Source organism: Erinaceus europaeus, chromosome 5, assembly GCF_950295315.1.
Source record: "Erinaceus europaeus chromosome 5, mEriEur2.1, whole genome shotgun sequence".
NCBI classification, from domain to species: Eukaryota; Metazoa; Chordata; class Mammalia; order Eulipotyphla; family Erinaceidae; genus Erinaceus; species Erinaceus europaeus.
The window spans coordinates 853547-875646 of NC_080166.1; the positions used below are offsets into that span (position 1 = coordinate 853547).

The 22100-nt window shown below is 53.9% G+C and overlaps 2 protein-coding genes across 5 annotated transcripts in view; one reads left to right on the forward strand and one right to left on the reverse strand.

Moving 5' to 3' along the window:
- NUP155 (nucleoporin 155) overlaps positions 1–15234 on the reverse strand; it is a 48892-nt gene extending 33658 nt beyond the window's left edge. For 2 of the 4 annotated variants that reach the window (XR_009549898.1, XM_060190965.1), the window contains exons 1-10: positions 14990–15233; positions 12483–12620; positions 10051–10147; positions 7500–7570; positions 5464–5556; positions 4801–4967; positions 4015–4120; positions 2049–2122; positions 1294–1385; positions 347–444 (exon numbers count right to left, since the gene is read on the reverse strand). Coding sequence is in view for 2 of the 4 variants with exons in the window: in XM_060190965.1 (XP_060046948.1) it covers positions 347–444; positions 1294–1385; positions 2049–2122; positions 4015–4120; positions 4801–4967; positions 5464–5556; positions 7500–7570; positions 10051–10147; positions 12483–12620; positions 14990–15134 (1081 nt within the window). In the remaining 2 variants the exon portion in view is untranslated. Of the gene's footprint in view, positions 1–346; positions 445–1293; positions 1386–2048; positions 2123–4014; positions 4121–4800; positions 4968–5463; positions 5557–7499; positions 7571–10050; positions 10148–12482; positions 12621–14989 lie in introns of all 4 variants that reach the window. The other 2 variants (XR_009549899.1, XM_007532033.3) reach the window with 2 other exon arrangements.
- A 3417-nt stretch (positions 15235–18651) lies between these two features.
- The window catches only part of WDR70 (WD repeat domain 70), a 136925-nt gene continuing 133476 nt past the window's right edge, over positions 18652–22100 (forward strand). The window contains exons 1-2 of the mRNA XM_060190966.1: positions 18652–18795; positions 21009–21092. Of these exons, the coding sequence (XP_060046949.1) occupies positions 18702–18795; positions 21009–21092 (178 nt within the window). The 5' untranslated portion in view covers positions 18652–18701. The remainder of the gene's footprint in view (positions 18796–21008; positions 21093–22100) is intronic.

Here is a 22100-nt window from a genome sequence, read left to right on the forward strand (position 1 = left end):
GAGAGGGGGAGAGAAGACAGACACCTACAGACCTGCTTCACCGCCTGTGAAGCGACTCCCCTGCAGGTGGGGAGCCGGGGGCTCCAACCGGGATCCTCTCGCCGGTCCTAGCCACGTGCGCTTAACCTGCCGCGCTACCACCCGACATCCTCACTTTAACTTCTAGGACTGGCGTTATATTTATAAAATGAAGATACAACCAGAAGGACCTGGCTGTTTGTCAATTTTACGAATTCTTGATATAGCTTGGTAACTGCTACACATGCACAAACATAACGTCTGATTATCGACTTCTAATTCTGAAGGTCAGTAAAAGCTACAGCAGCAACAGACAGAACAAACATACCTGCGTGTGTGACGGCCAGTAACTGACAGTCCAGTGACTCAGAATTTTCAATCACTGCTATTTGCACAACTGGTTTAAAAACAGAGCGATCGATGGTCCTAAGAAAGGAAGAAAAATTGTCTTTAAAAAATGTTTCTGGTGCTGCCGCCGCCAGGGTCATCGCTGGGCTCAGTGCCTGCTTCCGTTTCCCCTCTCACTTTCCTTTCCTTTCTTTTTCCTCCTCCAGGTCATGGCTGGGCTCGGTGCCTGCACCATGAAATCCCACCGCTCCTGGAGGCCATTTTTTCCCCCTTTTGTTGCCCTTGTTGTTGTAGCTTTGTTGTAGTTATTATTGTTGATGTCGTCGTCGTTGTTGGATAGGACAGAGAGAAATGGAGAGAGGAGGGGAAGACAGAGAGGGGGAGAGAAAGACAGACACCTGCAGACCTGCTTCACCACCTGTGAAGCGACTCCCCTGCAGGTGGGGAGCCGGGGGCTTGAACCGGGATCCTTACGCCGGTCCTTGTGCTTTATGCCACCTGCGCTTAACCTGCTGTGCTACCGCCCGACCCCCTTACTTTTCTCCTTACTCATTTTTTGAATAGACAGAGAATCTGAGTGGGAAGGGGAAGGCAGAAAGAGAGAGAAAGTGACATCTGTAGCACTGTCCCCTGCTTGTGAAGCCTTCCCCCTGCAGTAAAGTAGTTATAACAGGGGAACTGAGCCAAGCAGCTCCTCAGTCCCAACAGTATGGCAGGACAGACACACAATGCTTCACGTTCGGGGAAACACGGCGGCTGTACTTCACTCTAGACCCGACCGCCTTATGATCCAGCAACAAGAGCACCAGCAGCTCCACTTCACGCCGAGCTGCACTCGCCGGGCCCCTCTCCTCTGAGCGTGGATAGGGAGCGCTCCGAGCACCGCGATGTCTGCGCAGCAGTGTCCGGCAGCCATTCCCACCTCACCTGGCAATGTTTCCAGCAGCAGAGACGATGGAATTCTGCGACACGGAGGCGACCCTGCTCATTCCTTGTCCGTCGTGGCCCAGGTCATAAACCTGTGGTATGAAGAATCACCCCTCGTAAGTGTGAAGAGAAACTGAACGCCTGTACAAAGTGACTTCCAGTTACGTAGTCACCAGGGATCCACTGTGTTGGGGTGACTTCCTCAGCGAGAGGCAGAAACAGAAAGATGGAGACACACAGCGCCAGAGCTTCCCCGTGTCCCCACTGGGGCTGGACTCAAGCCTGGGCTACACACAGGGCAAGGGCTCGCTATCCCTGCGGCCTCTTTAGCCAGCCCTAAAATAACTTTTAGATAAAATGTTATTAAATAAACAAACTTTTCTTTTTAAACAACTTTGGTACTTTATATGAATATAAAGTAGTAAAGGTTTGAAAATAGGTTTGTTTTTTTTTAAAAAAGTAAATAATTCAGAGGAAAAGTCTTAAAAGTGAATATTCTTTCTTAAAAACACTGATCTTTGGCACAGATAACAAACAGAGAAATATGACAGCTACAAGAGAGAGGGAGGAGTGTGCGTCTGAATAATGCCGGCAACACACGAGCGTGGACGCGGTGGGGGCTGCCCGTGCAGAGCTCTGAAGCTCTGCTGCTAGGTAGTGCTGGACTATAAGCACCTGCAAGTCACTGAAATGTGTGTTGCATAAAGTCAGAGGCCTCTTCCCTTCTAAAAGCAAAGTAGTATATTAAGACTTACTTGTATTACTCCTCTCTCAGATCGTGTGTATAAAATATTTCTAGAATTATCAATTGCAATTTGAACAATGGGATCTAGAAACAAACAACAAAAAGAGAAAATTCTGAAGATTAACAAGTTAAGCAGTAGTCACAACAAATTTAAACAGCTGAATTAGAACTATGCATTAAGGGGTTTTCATCTTACTAACAGGTAAGTTCCAGGGAAAAATATAAAGCCAAGAAACATTAGCTGAGGACATATTAAAAAAAGCAAAGCAGACAGAAAATGCTGTGGTTGGTTAGAAGCATCACTAAGTTATCCTACTTTCTAAGTGAATTTTACTTATTCAAAAATTGTTATCTTTATCTGCTAGAGACAGAAGGATACCAAGAGGGGAAGCTGAGGTAGCGAGGGAGAGAGAGAGAGAGACACCTGCAGACCTGCTTCACCACTAACGAATCTTTCCCCCTGTAGGTGAGGACCGAGGGCTTGAACCAAGGTCTTTGCACATAGCAACATGAGTGTGCTAAACCAGGCGTGTCACCACCCGGCCCCCTAAGTGAATTTTAAACTAGTCATTTCATTCACCCAACATTTAGTGAAGCCTGCCACGTTAGTAACAGGGAGCTGAGGTGAGCACACACGCCAAAGCAGTGACTGGGGCTACTAGCCGCTGCCCTCCCCTCCATTCCTTTCGCTGTTCTGACAGTGAGAGACTCAGGAGTGACCAGTAGTGCTTCCCCATTACTCAGGAAACTTCCTCTTGCACCCTCGCCGTGGTGGGGACTGGGGACTTGAACCTGTGCTGGGTTAGCCATTACATGGCTCCCTCACTGATTAAAGATGCAGATATATTAGCTGAATACCAAGAAATTTCTTAAACCACAAAAAGCACAGGTGTCTATCGCACATACACAGTTTTGGGATCACAAGAGGGAATTTGCTGATTTATTTTTACCAGAGCTCTGGCTTAGCTGGTGGCGATGTTTGGCCTGGGACCTCCGGTTCTCAGCCATGAAAGCTTGTGCATAACCATTATGCTACTTCCCCAGCCTGAGGATACCTGTTTGCTTATTTACTGCTATTTATTTTTTATAATCTCCGGGGCATCATCACTCTGGACAGACTTTATCAGATAGAGACAGAAAGACAGAAAGAAAACAGCAACAATAGCATGAAATCTCCCTTCACTGCAGTGAGGCCAGACTCAAACTTGGGTTTCGTTCACGGCAAAGCAAGGCACTATCCAAGTGAGTCATTTTACTGGCCTCATACCTCTTCCAGACACCCATCCCACAGTCTGTCTAAACCTAAGGGGCTGGGCGGTGGTACATCTGGTAGAGCACACACACTACAGTCAATGCACAGGGTCACAGGTCGGAACCCCTGGGTGCCTCCTTCCTAGGAAGAAATCTTCACAGGCAGTGAGTGAAGCAGGGCTGCAGGTGTCTCTCTTTCATCCTGTCTCTCCCTCCCATCTCAATTTCTGTCTCTATTCAATAAGTTACATTTGAAAAGAATGGAAATAAACTTCGAAACAGAAATAAAACCCACAACATCTCTATGACTTTTTATTTTCCCTTTTGTTGCCCTTGTTGTAGTTATTGTTGTTGTTATTGATGTCGTTGTTAGATAGGACAGAGAGACATGGAGAGAGGAGGGGAAGACAGAGGGGGAGAGAAAGACAGACTCCTACAGACCTGCTTCACCGCCTGTGAAGTCACTCCCCTGCAGGTGGGGAACCAGGGGCCGGGAACTGGGATCCTTATGACGGTCCTTGTGCTTCGCGCCACCCGAGCTTAACCCGCTGCGCTACTGCCTGACTCCAATCTCTGAAATCTTCTCTTTTGAGACTTCATGAATACACAGTAAACACTATTAATGTTATTTAAAAAGAGACTCCACTAGCAATGAGGATTTCTGAAGAAACGTTAATTCCTCAGTCTGTTAAAATTTGTGGTTGCCTGACTTTTATTCTACTTACCATCTTCTGAGAAAGTGAACTGTAGCAACGAAGGAACAAGGAAAGAAAGTGAGCTCTTTGAGTGGTTTATTTTCCTACATCTTTGGCTAAACCAGCCCGCCTCTGCCTGGAAAGAGAAGAAAGACTTGTAAATGCAGGTGTGTCTATCACAGCAAGTATGGTGCGCCCACGCTGATGCGATTCTTCAACCTTAGTGAAACAGTAAGGTGATGTGAGGCGCACTATTAAAAAAAGCATACACATCATCAACTGTACTGGAAGCCATTAGCCTCCAACGAATACAAACAATCTAAAAACTAAGTACTCTGTCTTAAGTCAGGAACAACAAAACATTTTGCTTCGTGCGATTTCTGCTCTTGATGAAGCCGACGACATAAGCCGGCATGCTCAGTGCCTGATTTCAGTGCTGACACTTGAATGAACTATCAGACAATCAGGGCACGCAGCATGTCTGACAACGACATACTCAGAACTCTTGGTGAACTTTTTACCTTTGAAGAGACGTCTGACTTTTAGGGGAGAATGCATTTTGAAAAGAACTCATTTATTTATGAGGAGAGACCAGGAGCAGTGTTCTGGCCCATGCCATGGACAGAGCCTCGACGGCATGCTGGGGGCTCAATGCTTTACCGACTGTACTCCCCACCCCGGGGCACAGAACACGCTCTTGACTGTGCACTTAAGTGCTGGCTATAAGAACACCCTAGTGTGCTAATACAGCTAGAACATACCAACACGCCACTCTCGCTTGAGCAAGAGGGGGGATTCTGTAAGCGCCAGACTAACCTGATATGCTACTTCATATAAACAGCCGTCCTTTCCAGCCAAGAAGATCCTGCCGTTATCAGTGGAGGTGATGGTTAGAAGGTAGGTGTTATCAGTGGGAAGAGAGTACAAGGGGTCGGGGAGCAGCTGCATCCCACCATGCATACTGTCATTAAGGACCCCAGAGCCTAGTTTCAAAAGAAAAGAACACAGGGGCAAGGTCACTGGGCTTTTCCAAGTGCTCAGTCACCCGCTGTCCTCAGAATGGCCTCTAGGGCCTCAGATCTTCACGATTCCATCAGCCCTAGGTCAGTTTTCTTTTTTAAATTATCTTTATTTTTTTTTCCCTTTTGTTGTCCTTGTTTTGTTTTAAATTGTTGTTGTAGTTATTATTACTGATGTCATCATTGTTAGACACGCCAGAGAGAAATGGAGAGAGGAGGGGAAGACAGAGAGGGGGAGAGAAAGACAGACACCTGCAGACCTGCTTCATCGCCTGTGAAGCGATTCCCCTGCAGGTGGGGAGCCGGGGGCTCGAACCGGGATCCTTATGCAGGTCCTTGAACTTTGTGCCACATGCCCATAACCCGCTTCGCTACCGCCCGACTCCCTATTATGTTTTAGTTATCACATTAAATAGGTCGACCTACTGTTATTTTAAAGACTGTATGTGACCCATCATACCTGCTTGCAGATTGGCGTAGCTGAGTCCAAGAATCACTATGTCCACAGGGGTTGCTAAAACCAGTAGGTGTCGTATGTGAGGCTGAAAGATGCCTAGAGAAGGGGTACAGGGTGAGCGTTACTTCCCGCATCCACGCGCTGACAGAACGTGCCTTTCCCGGGGCCGAGCACACACATTATAGTGTGTACCTAGAGATGGGGTACAGGGTAAGCGTTACTTCCCGCATCCACGCGCTGACAGAACGTGCCTTTCCCAGGGCCGAGCACACACATTATAGTGTGTACCTAGAGATGGGGTACAGGGTAAGCGTTACTTCCCGCATCCACGCGCTGACAGAACGTGCCTTTCCCGGGGCCGAGCACACACATCATAGCGTGTTAAGGACCCAAGTTCAAGCCCCTTGTCTCCACCCACTGGGGGAAAGCTTCACAAGTGGTGAAGCAGTACTACTGGTGTCTCTGTCTCTCCCTCTCTCCCCCTCCTCTCAATTTCTGTCTCTATCCAATAAAAATAAAAATAATTAAAAAAGGAGTCAACAGAAAATGACTTTCCCTCTAAAATGAACTGCGGGTCAATCAGAATATAACATGTCTGAACTCCAACTTAGTCAAGGTGATGTTAAAACACTCATATAGAAGATCGCAGAAGACACACTTCTGCAGCCAGGTGGTGACAAGCCGCCATGTCACCAGAGGCAGGTTTGAGCCTCAGATGCCCAACTGAAGGCTTCTCTTCTGTTTCTCTTTCCCACCTGGTTGGGCGCACGTGTTGCAGTGCACAAGGACCTGGGTTCAATCCATCCTTGAAGGGGGAAAGCTTTGCAAGTGGTAAAGCAGGGCTGCAGGTGTCTGTCTGTCTCTCTCCCTTCTCTTTCATCCATGTCCATCTCGACTCCTGGCTGTCTGTGTCCAATAAATAGAAAAGATCTAGCATGCTGATGCTTTCTGAAACCATAGGCCGAGTGCTATAAAGAACTTCTGAGAGCGCTCATCACAGTACGCGGATCATGAGGAGTGAAGCAGTATTGCATCTCTCTCTCCCTAGCCCCTCTTTGCCCCTCAATTTGTCTCTATCTAAAATAAACTAATTAAATAATTTGTTGTCTGTTCTCATATCTTTAGATTAACTAAGAAATGAAGAGGTAAAATATCTGTTGTTTATATTAAATTACTCATATTGAACTCAGTAGTGAAAATGCATATTGCAAAAAAAAAAAAAAACTAGTTGAGTCAAGAAAGAGCATCAAAATATAAGCACAGGGAGTCAGGCGGTAGTGTAGTGGGTTAAGCAGGTAGCACAAAACACAAGGACCGGCGTAAGGATCCCGGTTTGAGCCCCCAGATGCAGGGGGTCGCCTCACAGGCGGTGAAGGTCTGCAGGTGTCTGTCTCTCTCCCCCTCCTCTCTCCATTTCTCTCTGTCCTATCTAACAAGAACATGAGTAACAACAACAATAATAACTACAACAATGAAACAAGGGCAACAAGAGGGAATAAATCAAAAAATAAACATAAAAAAACCTTCATCTTTGAAGAAAAAGAATGTAAGCACAAAATTCAAACACTGTAGTCTAGCAGTTTGAAAGAGATCTATTTACTTATGCTAGAGGGTAGCAGCGCACTGGTACACGGGCTTTAAGGGGTCAAATTCATTCCTCACGCTGAAAATCCAACACTTTATCCACTGCACCACCTCCCAAGCCCATAATTCAACAATGTTAAAGTGAATTGACTTACATCAGTTACAGTAAGCTTGATATGCACTTCATAGATTTATAGTCTGAAGTAAGTTAGAACAAAACCTCAATAAGAAATTCAGATACTGGCAGGGATAGAGAGCATCATGCTTATGCAAAGAGATTCTCCTGCCTGAGGCTCCAAAGTCCCAGGTTCAATCCCCACACCACCATCAGCCAGAGCTGAGCAGGGGGCTGGTGCAAAACAAGCATAATAAATGATCATAGTGCAGACGGTCAGCAGTTGTCGCTCAGCCCTGATGCCTGTGCGGCCCAAGTCATCCCTTCCAGTCTCACTCACCAGCTTTTGGCTTCACAAGCCCCACAGCAAGAATCGTCTCACTAAGTCCATCAAAATAGGCAAGGTCTCCTCTGTCAAGTTAAGAAAGACACGTTACACATAGTGAAACAGAAAACAGAGCGTTTACCTCCTGTTCCTTGTGAAACTAGAACACAGTAAGAGGTACGCCAGCATGTGGCTGGAAGCTTCAGAGAAGAGCAGTGTGCAGGGAAAGCCCCTCCTGAGGGCAGAGCGGACACTGAAAGAAAATCTCCAGTGACAAAACTAAACCCTAAGCACAGCTGATACAACGACCGTGTGTGTGTGTGTGTGTGTGTTCCCCAAAACCACAGGGACTGTTAAGAGTAAGAGCAGCGTCTTAGCTGTGTGGTCTTGTGATCAGCCCATCCTAGGCCCAAGGGCGACATGCAGAAAAGAAGGAAGCCAAAGCTGGCCCTCGCCCCGGACCACCAGAAGGGAACCGCCAGGTGGGGAATGCATTGTGCCCTGGTCACAGCTGCATGTTTACAACAGCCAACGAGTGGAAGCAGCCTACATGTCCATTCACAGATGACTGTTTAAGGAAGTTATGGGGCATACACTCCAAGGAATACTATTCTGCCATCAAAAAGAGGATACAGTATAGGGGGCCAGGTGGTGGCACACCTGGTTGAGCACACATGTTAGTGTGAAAGGACCCAGGTTCGAGCCCCTGGCCCCCACCTGCCGGGGGAAAGCTTCATGAGTGGCGAAGCAGGGCTGCAGGTGTCTCTGTCTCTCTCCCTCCCTATCTCCCACTCTTCTCTCAACTTCTGGCTGTCTCTATCTAATAAAAAAATAAATATAAAATTTTTTTTTAAAAAAAGGAAAAATTTAGAAAACAAAAGACGATACTGTATCTTTTGGGATAAAAATGGATGGAACTGGAAGTGATGATACTTAGAGAAAAAAGTAAAGAGATGAGAGACAACTACCAGGTGCTTTCACTCACATGTGTGATCTGACTCACATCAACTGGAAAACAAAAAAAACACGCTGTTTGTAAGACTTGTGAGAACTCTGGCCATTTTGGGCAGTGGGAGGGTGGGATCACAGAAGTCTGGTGCCGGGTGTGCTGGGGAACGGGGCCCTGTCATCTTACAATCTTGTAACAAACTATTAATCACAAATTAAAAAATTAAATTAAAAAAGCACTGTGTCCTAACTCAGACTATCACGTACACTTAACCTGTACATAAACCAAGGTCACAGGATAGGAACAAAATAGTTAAGTTTTTACAACACATTAAGAGTCTGACATTTCAGTGAAATTCAAAAACAACAAAGAACTTTTAAAATGTCAAATCATCTCTCCATGAATTACTGATGGAAAACCTATACTGGGGGTCGGGCGGTAGCACAGCGGGTTAAGCGCAGGTGGTGCAAACCGCAGGGACCGGCGTAAGGATCCCGGTTCGAGCCCCCAGCTCCCCACCTGCAGGGGAGTCGCCTCACAGGCGGTGAAGCAGGTCTGCAGGTGTCTGTCTTTCTCTCCCCCTCTCTGTCTTCCCCTCCTCTCTCCATTTCTCTCTGTCCTATCCAACAATGAACAACATCAACAATGGCAATGATAATGACCACAACGAGGCTACAACAAGGGCAACAAAAGGGGGAGAAAGTGGCCTCCAGGAGCGGTGGATTCATGGTGCAGGCACCGAGCCCAGCAATCACCCTGGAGGGAGAAAAAAGAAAGAAAGAAAGAAAGAAAGAAAGAAAGAAAGAAAGAAAGAAAGAAAGAAAGAAAGAAAACGAAGCGAAGCAAAGCTATACTGCGGAATAAGGGCACGGGAACTGAACTCTTACTACTCAGAATGGTGCCTAGGTCCGTAGCAACAGGAGGGAGTTTGATAAAAATGCCACCAGAGGAGTCGGGCGGTAGTGCAGCAGGTTAAGCACACGTGGCGCAAAGCACAAGGACCGGCATAAGGATCCCGGTTCGAACCCCCGGCTCCCCACCTGCAGGGGAGTCGCTTCACAGGCGGTGAAGCAGGTCTGCAGGTGTCTGTCTTTCTCTCCCCCTCTCTGTCTTCCCCTCCTCTCTCCATTTCTCTCTGTCCTAGCCAACAACATCATCATCAATAATAACTACAACAATAAAACAAGGGCAACAAAAGGGAATAAATATAAAAAGAAAGGCCACCAGGGTTATCCCTGGGGTCTGCGCCTACCTGCTGAACCTGCCGTTCCCAGTGGCCATCCCCTTGTTGCTTTTCTATTAGACAGGACAGAGGAACTGAGAGGAGAAGCAGGGCAGCACAGCTTCACTGCTCAGGAAGCCTCGCACCACAGGTGGGGAGCTCCACCCAGGCTCCTTCACACAGCAGAGTGCGCTCAACCAGCTGCCCTGCCCCAGACGCTGGGGCGCATCCTATGAGGGGGCTCACCTCACCCTAGGTGAGGTTCGCAGGACGACACGCACTGGCCTCACCGACAGATGAACGAGAGGCAGAGAGCAGTTTCTTGTGAGCGGGACACCAGCCAAGGACAGACGGTCTGCTAAGCCCAGCTAAGGCCGCCAGCCTCACTCACTCACCCGTCTTCATAGTTCCACATGAAGATGTCACTGTCAATAGTGAGCCACGCTCTGCTGATGGCAGGGAACACGCCCATCATGCAGTTACACTGCATGTCTGACAGGAAGGTAAGGCAGAACGACCACAAGCAAATGTGCACTGTGCAGGGAACACGCCCCGTGCAGCCACACTGCGTGTCTCAGGCAGGTAAGGCAGGATGACGGGTCTCACTCACACTGATGGAGGGAACACGCCCCGTGCAGCCACACTGCGTGTCTCAGGCAGGTAAGGCAGGATGACGGGTCTCACTCACACTGATGGAGGGAACACGCCCCGTGCAGCCACACTGCGTGTCTCAGGCAGGTAAGGCAGGATGACGGGTCTCACTCACACTGATGGAGGGAACACGCCCCGTGCAGCCACACTGCGTGTCTCAGGCAGGTAAGGCAGGATGACGGGTCTCACTCACACTGATGGAGGGAACACGCCACCGTGCAGCCACACTGCGTGTCTCAGGCAGGTAAGGCAGGATGACGGGTCTCACTCACACTGATGGAGGGAACACGCCCCGTGCAGCCACACTGCGTGTCTCAGGCAGGTAAGGCAGGATGACGGGTCTCACTCACACTGATGGAGGGAACACGCCCCGTGCAGCCACACTGCGTGTCTCAGGCAGGTAAGGCAGGATGACGGGTCTCACTCACACTGATGGAGGGAACACGCCCCGTGCAGCCACACTGCGTGTCTCAGGCAGGTAAGGCAGGATGACGGGTCTCACTCACACTGATGGAGGGAACACGCCCCGTGCAGCCACACTGCGTGTCTCAGGCAGGTAAGGCAGGATGACGGGTCTCACTCACACTGATGGAGGGAACACGCCCCGTGCAGCCACACTGCGTGTCTCAGGCAGGTAAGGCAGGATGACGGGTCTCACTCACACTGATGGAGGGAACACGCCCCGTGCAGCCACACTGCGTGTCTCAGGCAGGTAAGGCAGGATGACGGGTCTCACTCACACTGATGGAGGGAACACGCCCCGTGCAGCCACACTGCGTGTCTCAGGCAGGTAAGGCAGGATGACGGGTCTCACTCACACTGATGGAGGGAACACGCCCCGTGCAGCCACACTGCGTGTCTCAGGCAGGTAAGGCAGGATGACGGGTCTCACTCACACTGATGGAGGGAACACGCCCCGTGCAGCCACACTGCGTGTCTCAGGCAGGTAAGGCAGGATGACGGGTCTCACTCACACTGATGGAGGGAACACGCCCCGTGCAGCCACACTGCGTGTCTCAGGCAGGTAAGGCAGGATGACGGGTCTCACTCACACTGATGGAGGGAACACGCCCCGTGCAGCCACACTGCGTGTCTCAGGCAGGTAAGGCAGGATGACGGGTCTCACTCACACTGATGGAGGGAACACGCCCCGTGCAGCCACACTGCGTGTCTCAGGCAGGTAAGGCAGGATGACAAGTCTCACTCATTCACACTGCTGTCAGGAGCAGCCTGCCCAGCAACACACTCAGCACCTGAGGAGCCAGGTTCTAGCCCAACACCGTGAAGGTTATAGGCAACAGGAAGCTCTGGGCAGAGCACAGGTCCGCAGCAGCTTGTGGTAGTGATGGGACTGAACCCAGACACTGTGTGCGGGCTTTCTCCCTGAAGAACCTATTTGGTGTGCTAAAGGAGGGAAAAGAAAAAGCCACAGGAGCCGGGGGGTGGCGCACCTGGCTGAGCATGTTACAGTGTGCGAGGACCCAGGTTCGAGCCCCCAGCTCCTACCTGCAGGGGGACAGCTTTGCAAGTGGTGAAGCAGGGCTGCAGGTGTCTCTCTCTCTCTCTCTCTCCCTATCTTGCCCCTTCCCTCTCAATTTCTGGCTCTCTATCCAATAAATAAAAAGTTAAAGAAAATTTTTTAAAAAGTGAACTTTAAAAAATAACCAGCCATACAATTGTGACTTCCATTAAGCTTTTTGGAAATAGATTTCCTTTGTTTTTCCGCCAAAGGGCGGAGAAGTCAGCCTATGCATGAGCTCTGTCTCTCAATAGTGGAAGAGAGAAGCAGACCGGCGCTCTAGGCCATGATGCCAGAATTTAAGTCGGGACTTCATGCCCAAACACCCACTGCTTCATCTACTGCACCACTTTCTGGGCCACAGGTCAGTTTTTGATCAGACATTTCCTGTCTTTGTTTCTGGGGCCCCCACTGCACTCTCCTGATTAAGCTATTTTCCAGTTCCGTGGCAAATACTTGTAATTTCTAAATACTAATATTTGACTCTTAAGCTATCCAAATCAGTTACAATGTAACTTGCTGTCTTTAACATTCATTTGTACGAGGTATTCTGGGCAAACCAGTCACACTCAAATGTATTTTAAATAAAGCCCCCAAATGAACATGCTAGCCACACACAAAACTGACAGTGAGCTTCGGCTCAGCGCGGCAGGATACGCCCAAACTGCTCAACAAGTTCTGGCGGGAGAGGAACCCTTCGGACGGTGCTGATCTCTGGGAGGTTGGGCACCGACAGCAAACCAGGTCCTTGGAGAGGATAGTCCATATCTGACATGCCGGAGACAGTGGGATTAGCTGGAAAAGAAAAGGAGAGTGAATGAGCGCCAAGAAGCATCACACACAGGACACACCTGTGCTTGGGAAGGCAGGAAGCTGTGGCCTGATATAAAGGCAGCTCCCGGAGTGAGTGTGTGTGTGTGTGGCCACCCCAGCTTCTGCGGGAACAGAGGCTGTCTTTCACAAAGGTTTACTCCATCAGAAAGGAAACGCCAGCTTCACTAATTCTGCTATTCCCCAACTGAAATGAGCAGTTATCTGACAGCTGCTTTGGGATTTTTTTCTCTTGCTCTGGGAGCCAGTAATGACGGCTCAGTCTTGTCCTTTCCATCCATCTCAACAGTATGGCTTTAAATTTCACCACACTTGTCCCAGGACCTCTTGGGCTCTCTGAGGTACAATGGTAACGGTTGGAACTACTTTTAAGTAAATCATTAAAAAATTAGATATATAAAGACGAAAAAGAAATTAATGCCGGTTACCCAACTTTAGCACTTGCCAAAACCAGGCCCAATCATGTTTCATTCCTATCTCATCCACTTCCTTCCAAATGTGCTTTCCAAATCATTAAATGGATTCGCAGACATTCCACTTAAACTTAGAACACACTTTGCACACCTCACCACACGTGTGAAATGGCAGCAGGACACCAACATGTGTTGGTATGAGCTGCAGTTAGGCAAGTCAGCACCTAGGCACTGATTTTTTTTTTAAATTTTAACCAGAGCCTTGCTCACCTCTGGTTTATGGTGGTGCAGGGAACTGAACCTGGGACTTTGGTGCCTCAGGCCTGACAGTCCCTTTGCATAACCATTATGCTATCTACCCCCACCTGCGCTGATTTCTTGTGGAAAGTGTCAACAGTTAAGAAGAGGATATGGGAGGCATCTGGAAGGACTGAGAAATACATGAAAACTAAGGTTCTGAAGATGTGACTTCTTATGGGGAAGGTGGCGATAGGCCTGAAGAAGCTGAAAGCCAGAGGGGGGGCGCCGGCGGACAGGACAGATGCTCTGCAGGGCTGGGCTGGGCTGGGCTGGGCTGGGCCTCCCGTCTGGACCGTAGGAGCTGCTGGAGCTGCTGGCTGCCAACCAGCACGGTTTAATGTCAGGAATGAGGGCACCTCTGTTTCGGTATTTTGCCTCCAGGGTTATCGCTGGGGTTTGGTGCCAGCACCATGAATCCACCGCTCCTGGAGGCTATTTTTACCCCTTTTGCTTTATTGTTGTAGTCACTATTGTTATTGATGTCATTGTTGTTGGATGGGACAGAGAGAAATGGAGAGAGGAGGAAGACAGAGAGGGGGAGAGAAAGACAGACACCTGCAGACCTGCTTCACCGCCCGTGAAGCGACTCCCCTGCAGGTGGGGAGCCGGGGGCTCGAACTGGGATCCTTCTGCCGGTCCCTGCGCTTTGCGCCACCTGCGCTTAACCCGCTGCGCCAGCGCCCGGCCCCCACCTCCGGTTTCCTGACAGATTTCTGACTCGCAGCTACTCCGCAGGGCACTAGCGGCGTCGCTAGAGGTTCGCCCTGATTCCTGTGTCACCGCGGCGTCGGCCCCTGAGCGGAGTGACCGGGACGCGGGTCGCACCAAGGACCCACGTGCAGCGCGGTTCCCTGTCCCCGCCGCCTCCCTCCCCTTCGCCTTCCGTGGGCGCCACTGCAGGCGGCTCCGGTCCGCGGGCAGCTTTCTCAGCGACTCCCGCCACGGCCTGACGGCGCTGCCAAGCTCCTCCTGGGCCCGGGATGCGGCGCCCGGTCGTCACCGGTGCGGCGGGCAGGACACAAACCCGGGCATCTTCCGCGACGCTCCCGCAGTGCGGGGGGCAGACACGGGCAGGGCTGGGGCGCGGGGGGCAGACACGGGCAGGGCTGGGGCGCGGGGGGCAGACACGGGCAGGGCTGGGGTGCGGGGGGCAGACACGGGCAGGGCTGGGGTGCGGGGGGCAGACACGGGCAGGGCTGGGGTGCGGGGGGCAGACACGGGCAGGGCTGGGGCGCGGGGGGCAGACACGGGCAGGGCTGGGGTGCGGGGGGCAGGGCTGGGGTGCGGGGGGCAGACACGGGCAGGGCTGGGGCGCGGGGGGCAGACACGGGCAGGGCTGGGGTGCGGGGGGCAGACACGGGCAGGGCTGGGGTGCGGGGGGCAGGGCTGGGGTGCGGGGGGCAGGGCTGGGGTGCGGGGGGCAGACACGGGCAGGGCTGGGGTGCGGGGGGCAGACACGGGCAGGGCTGGGGCGCGGGGGGCAGACCCGGGCAGGGCTGGGGCGCGGGGGGCGGATCGCGGTCGGGCTGGGGTGCGGGGGGCGGATCGCGGTCGGGCTGGGGTGCGGGGGGCGGATCGCGGTCGGGCTGGCTGCGGGGCAGAGCGGGGCGCCGCACTCACTCGGGGCGGACGCCAGCAGCAGCTCGGAGAGGTCGGGGCCCAGCCGGTCCTCCTGCAGCTGCCGGTCGATGAGCCGCCCCGCCGTTTCCAGCGCTTCCTGCGGGGCCGCGGCGGCCGGCACGGCCAGGCCCAGGGCCGACGGCATCTCGGAGCCGGGACGCGGGCAGAGAAGCGGGAGAGGAAGGCGGACCGCGCACACCCGGCCCTGCGCGCCAAGCGAGCCGACGGCGCCGCGGTGACGCACTTCCTGCGCGCCCGGGAGGAAGCGGAAGCGCGAGTTTGAATCGAGGAAACGGTCCAGCCGCGAGCTGGGGGGTTGGGGGGGCGGTAAGAAGGGGGAAGGAGGGAGGAGGAGGAAGAGGAGGAAGGAGGGAGGAGAGGGGGGGCGAGGAGGGGCGGGGAGAGCGAAGGAGGGGCGGGGAAGGGATGGCGGGGAGGGCGGGGCCGGGGAGGGACCCGGGAAGCGGGAGGGATGACCGGAAGTGGGCGTGGCGTTGTGAGAGGCGTGGCCGGAAGTCGGTGGGGGCGGACCGGAAGTGGGCGGGCCGTGCCGGGGGCGGGGCGGAGCCCTTCCTGCTGAGTCGCCTCTGGGGCCTCGCTGTCCCGCGTTCGAGCCCCGCGCCGCCGCGCACCAGGCATGAGCAGGGCTCTGCGTAAACAAAGAATAGGCTACCGCAACGGAGGGCCCGGGTTCGAGCCCCGCTCCCCGCCTGCCTGCCTGGGAACGCTTTGTGGGTCTCTCTCTCTCTCCCTCCCCGCCCAACTCAGTGTCTCAATAAATGCGGATTCAAAACGATAGTGGGCCGGCCGGGGCGGATGGCTTCATGGTTATGCAAACAGACTCTCATGCCTGAGGCTCTCGTTCCAGGTTCAATCCCCGAACCAGCAGCGGGTTCAGCGCAGGGGGCGCAGAGCGCAGGGACCGGCGTCAGGATCCTGGTTCGAGCCCCCGGCTCCCCACCTGCAGGGGAGTCGCTTCCCAGGCGGTGAAGCAGGTCTGCAGGTGTCTGTCTTTCTCTCCCCCTCTCTGTCTTCCCCTCCTCTCTCCATGTCTCTCTGTCCTATCCAACAACAATGACATCAATAACAATAATAATAATAACCACAATACAACAAGGGCAACAGAATGGAAAGATAAATAAGTGTTGGGGCCTGCTTAGCCCCGATCTAGGCCCAGCAGACACTCCGTAAGCCCACGGTCACGCCTTCCTCAGAGTGACACAGCACTCCCTGCAGGCCGTGCCTGACGTCCCCTCTGCCCTCCAGCTGACGATGCGGAAAGAGCATAGGCCCGACGGTGACGCCACCTCACTCCACCTCTAAGGTCATCGCACCCTACCTTCCCATCCCTGCCTATAAAAAATGGCCTTTTCCTCAATAAAGCGAGTCACCGCCTCGACAGTACTCCCGACTTGGTGTGGTGTCTTCTCTCAAGTCGTCGGCACTCTCCCTCCCGCCCAGCCCCAGAAGGGGGGTCCGGCTGGTCCAGATCTCCCCTCCTCGCGACTACCTGTGGGGGAGAACCCCACAAATGAGGATGAGAAGCAGTCAGCCGCAAAGCAGCGCCGCCGTGGAGAAGAGCAGCAGGAAGCTCACCGGAAGCCGGCCTTGCTGGCCTCCGGGCCCGGGCTTGGCCTGGCTCCCTGTGGCGGGCGGACAGATGGGCGGACATAAGGACGGACAGCCGTGTTGGGTGGTATGCCAGCTCCCCCTGGCTTCTGCTTAACCATATGCCTATATAGGGACAGATTTAATCCCATTCAAAGCTTTGGTCTATTTACATAAATCACTTTTACATTGACAGAAAGCACCACACTCCCTGCAGGGCATTGGTGGTTTAGTGGTAGGATTCTCACCTGCTCCAGCCCCCCTCCTTGTCACACCCTGATCCTCTCCTTGTCACACTCTGATTGTCACCAGTCTCTTTTCGCTCCACCCTCTCTATGTCACATCCTGTTTCCACCCTACTTGGAGAGTATAAAAACAGCTGCTCTTCTGATTAAAGACACTTGGAAATTGCTTTCCGGCTCCGAGAGTTCCAGAGTGTATCTCCTGCGAAGTTAGTGCGGCACGAGTTCCTGATCCCTCTCCCACGCAGCAGCCTAGATCGGCTCCAGTTGAGTTCTCTCCAACCCAGAGAGCACGAGCTCGGGAAGAAGCACCCTCAGGCCATCCCGGCACAAATCATTCAACAAATAGTAGCCCCAAGTTAGAAATAGAGCAGATGGGGAGTTAGGTGGTAACAGTGGATTAAGTGCACGTGGCACTTCAATTCAGTAGTGATTTACTCATTTATTTAAAAAGATCTGATTCATTTATTCATGAAGGAGGGAAGAAGGGAGAGAGGAAGAACCAGACACCACTGTTACACGTGCTGCGGGGACTGAACTCAGGGCCTCACGCTTGCGAGTCCAATAGCTTAGCCACTGTGCCGCCTCCTGGACCACCAAGCAATTATTATATGTGGGAGTGGGGATGGGAACATGGAGCTTTTTGGAGTGGTGAAAAAAAAATAAAAAAAATTTGTAAAAAAAAAAAAAAAAAAGCCGCAAAACAAAACCACAACAGTTTCTAAGACTTTTGAGAACTCTTAACGGTTCTCTTTGGGAAGTGGGAGGATGGGGGACAAAAGAGAGACAGGTATATCTCTTTCTTTTTTCCTCTTTCCCTCCAGGGTTATTGCTGGGGCTCTTTGCCTGCATCGTGAATCCACTGCTCCTGGAGGCCATTTATTTTTCCCTTCTGTTGCCCTTGTTGTTTCATTGTTGTAGTTATTGATGTCGTTGTTGTTGGATAGGACAGAGAGAAATGGAGAGCGGAGGGGAAGACAGAGAGGGGGAGAGAAAGACAGACACCTGCAGACCTGCTTCACCGCCTGTGCAGCGACTCCCCTGCAGGTGGGGAGCCGGGGTTCGAACCGGGATCCTTACGCCGGTCCCTGCGCTTGGCGCCACCTGTCTCCCGGCCGCCCGGCCAGCGGCCTGTCTCCCCGGGAGGCGCTGGCAGAGCAGCTGAGGCCCAGGCGAGCGGACACCCGGGCTCTGCAAAGCGCCCGCCTGTGGCTCCGGCCCAGGTTCGACCCCCGCCCGCGGCTCGTGGCGAGTGGGGCTGGGCAGCTCAGTGGCCTCGCGGACAGGCCCGGGTGGGCCACAGGGGCATGTGTGCCGCGCCGCCTCTCTCCTCCTGTCTTCTTCACGAAGAAATAAATAGTCATAAAAAGGAAAGGAAGAAGGCAGAGAGAGAGAAAGGAAGGAAGAGATGAAATAAAGAAAGAAAAAGGAAGGAAGGAAGGACGGAAGGAAGGAAGGAAGGAAGGAAGGAAACGGGCCAGGTGGTAGTGCACACATCACAGTGAACAAGGACCCGGGTTCAAGCCCCCGTCCCCGCTGCAGTGGGTCCTCCCGGCCGCAGGGGGCGGTGGTGGCGGCGGGCGCGGGCGCGGGGCCGCTGCAGTGGGTCCTCCCGGCCGCCGGGGGCGGTGGTGGCGGCGGCGGCGGGCGCGGGGCCGCTGCAGTGGGTCCTCCCGGCCGCAGGGGGCGGTGGTGGCGGCGGGCGCGGGCGCGGGGCCGCTGCAGTGGGTCCTCCCGGCCGCAGGGGGCGGTGGTGGCGGCGGCGGCGGCGGCGGGCGCGGGCGGCGGGGCCGCTCTTGGCGGGGTCGGTGCGGCCGGGCGCCGCTGCGCTTCTCCGAGTGGCCGCGGGCTGGCGGCGCGGCATGGACGGCCCGGGGCGCGGGGACGCGGCGGCGCCGAGCGGGGAGCCGGGGCCCGACCCGCAGCTGGCCGTCACCATGGGCTTCACGGGCTTCGGTGAGGCACCCGGCGCGGCGGGGCGGCTGTGGCTCCGGGATGCCGGACACCCGCGACACACGGACACACGGGACACACGGACACCCGGGTCACACGGACACCCGGGACACCCGGACACACGGGACACCCGGACACCCGGGACACACGGACACCCGGGTCACACGGACACCCGGGACACACGGACACCCGGGACACACAGACACCCGGGAAACCCGGACACACGGGACACACGGACACCTGGGACACACGGACACCCGGACATACGGACACCCGGGACACACGGACACCCGGACACCCGGGACACACGGACACCCGGGTCACACGGACACCCGGGACACACGGACACCCGGGACACACAGACACCCGGGAAACCCGGACACACGGGACACCCGGACATACGGACACCCGGGACACACGGACACCAGGGACACACGGACACACAGACACCCGTGACACACGGACACACAGACACTCGGACACACGGACACCCTGGGGCCGCCTCGGGGATAACCGATCATCCCCAGACACCCCCGACACGCCGATGTCACACCGATGTCACACCGATGCCACCCGGGTCACCCATGTCACCCATGTCACTCCATGCCGCATCATGTCACCCTGGCCACCCTGACGCCACCCCTAGTCCCTCCCCAGCCCTCCGGGTCCGTCTCCTGGTGGCCAGGAAGCCCGGTGGGCAGACCGCCGCTGCTGTGCGCCCTGACGGCGCGGACTGAGCACTGGAGCCTTCCGTCAGCTCAGAGCAGCCTCTGCAGAGACGAGGGAAACGGACAGAGGGGGCTGGAGACAGCCCTGCTTCAACTCTTGTGAAGCGTCCCCCCTGCAGGTGGCGACCCGGGGCTCGAACCCGGATCCTTGTGCCTGTGATGTGTGCGCTCAAAGCCACCCTCCCTGTCTGACGACTTTCTCGTTTTGAAATATTTTCTTGATCTGTGTTAGACAAGTTGTGACCCTGCAGGTGGCGAGCTGGGGGCTCGAACCCGGATCCGAGTGTGGGTCCTTGTGCTTAGTGCTGCGTGTGCTTCACCCGGTGCGCTGTAAGCACCCCTCCCCTCCACTCCCCTTCCCTCCCTTCCCTTCCCTTCCCATCTTCCATCCCCTCCCCTCCCCTCCCCTCCCCTTCCCTTCCCTTCCCTTCCCATCTTCCCTTCCCTCCCCTTATCTTCCCTTCTCCTTCCCATTCCCCTTCCCCTTCCCCTTCCCCTTCCCCTTCCCCTTCCCTCCCTTCCCTTCCCATCTTCCCTTCCCTTCCCTTCCCTTCCCTTCCCTTCCCTTCCCTTCCCATCTTCCCTTCCCATCTTCCCTTCCCTCCCCTTATCTTCCCTTCTCCTCTCCTTCCCCTTCCCCTTCCCCTTCCCTTCCCTCCCTTCCCTTCCCTTCCCTTCCCTCCCTTCCCTTCCCTTCCCTTCCCTTCCCTTCCCTTCCCTTCCCTCCCTTCCCTTCCCTCCCTTCCCTTCCCTTCCCTTCCCTTCCCTTCCCTTCCCTTCCCTTCCCTTCCCTTCCCTTCCCTTCCCTTCCCTTCCCTTCCCTTCCCTTCCCTTCCCTTCCCTCCCTTCCCTTCCCTCCCTTCCCTTCCCTTCCCTTCCCTTCCCTTCCCTTCCCTTCCCTTCCCTTCCCTTCCCTTCCCTTCCCTTCCCTTCCCTTCCCTTCCCTTCCCTTCCCTTCCCTTCCCTTCCCTTCCCTTCCCTTCCCTTCCCTTCCCTTCCCTTCCCTTCCCTTCCCTTCCCTTCCCTTCCCTTCCCTTCCCTTCCCTTCCCTTCCCTTCCCTTCCCTCCCTTCCCTTCCCATCTTCCCTTCCCTCCCTTCCCTTCCCTTCCCTTCCCATCTTCCCTTCCCATCTTCCCTTCCCTTCCCTCCCTTCCCTCCCTTCCCTTCCCTTCCCTACCCTTCCCCTTCCCCTTCCCCTTCCCTTCCCCAGCTCTGGCTCGTGGTGGTGGGGGGATCGAACCTGGAGCCTGAGGCTGTTTGTTTGCATAACCGTGATGCTGTCGGCCGCCTGTCCTAGTCTCGTCAGCTTTGTGTCACTGAGTGGAGGACTGCCTGCCCCACCCCCGGTTTTCCACGGCGGAGACCGCCGCGTCGCCAGTGAGACAGACCGACCGACCGAGTGTCCATTTGATCAGTTAGCACTCATCGTCTGAGATGTGACCACGCGGTGCCAGGAGGTCACAGTCCGCTACTTGTTTCTGCTTCAGGGAGGAAAGCGCGGACATTCGACTTGGAGGCACTGTTTGAACAAACTCGAAGAACAGCTGTGGAAAGAAGTCGAAAGACACTGGGTAAGACTGAGTTATTTGTCTTTTATTGTTTTATGCACTGCATATATCTTGCAAAAATATGTTGACAATGCTGAAAAGAACTTAAACATTTTATTTATTTTTTTCCCAGCGCCCTGCTCAGCTCTGGTTTATGGTGGTGCAGGGGATTGAATCTGGGACTTTGGAGCCTCAGGCATAGAGAGTCTCTTTGCAGAACCATTATGATATCTACTTCCACCAAAACTTTTTTTTTTTTGTTTTTTTGCCTCCAGGGTTATTGCTGGGGCTCAGTGCCTGCACCATGAATCCACTGCTCCTGGAGGGCATTTTTTACCCTTTTGTTGTCCTTGTTCATCATTGCTATTATTATTGTTGTTGTTATTGATGTCATCGTTGTTGGATAGGACAGAGAGAAATGGAGTGAGGGCGAGAGAAAGACAGACACCTGCAGACCTGCTTCACCGCCTGTGAAGCGACTCCCCTGCAGGTGGGGAGCCGGGGGCTCGAACCGGGACCCTTATGCCGGTCCTTGTGCTTTGCGCTTAACCTGCTGCACTACCGCCCGGCCCTGCAATTTTTTTTTAATTAATTATTCTAGAGAGAGGGAGCAGGAGAAAGAGAAGCAGTGCATCCCTCTGGCGTGTGCCATGTCCTGCAGGCACTGAACCTGGGACCTCGCGCTGGAGAGTCCGCCTCCCCATCCACCATGTCATCGACTGGGCTCTGCTAGACATTGCTGAAAAGCTGTATGTGGTGGTTACTTTGAAAATAGATGGTAAAGACACTCTTCCGCACGTTAAAGTTTCACCTGAGTGGAATCAGCAGCCCGAGTGCTAAGATGGTTTAGAAGTATGTGCTGGGGCACATTAGGCTTCCAGACTAGAAAGGAAGAAAGAGAGATCCTAACAGAAGCCAGATCCCCCACCTTCTGCTCCCCAAAAAGAGTTCTGGTCCACACTCCCAGAGGGGAGAAGTGACGGGGGAGATGACCAGAGAGCCTGAGCTCCAGCCCCACCAGGCCCAGAGAGA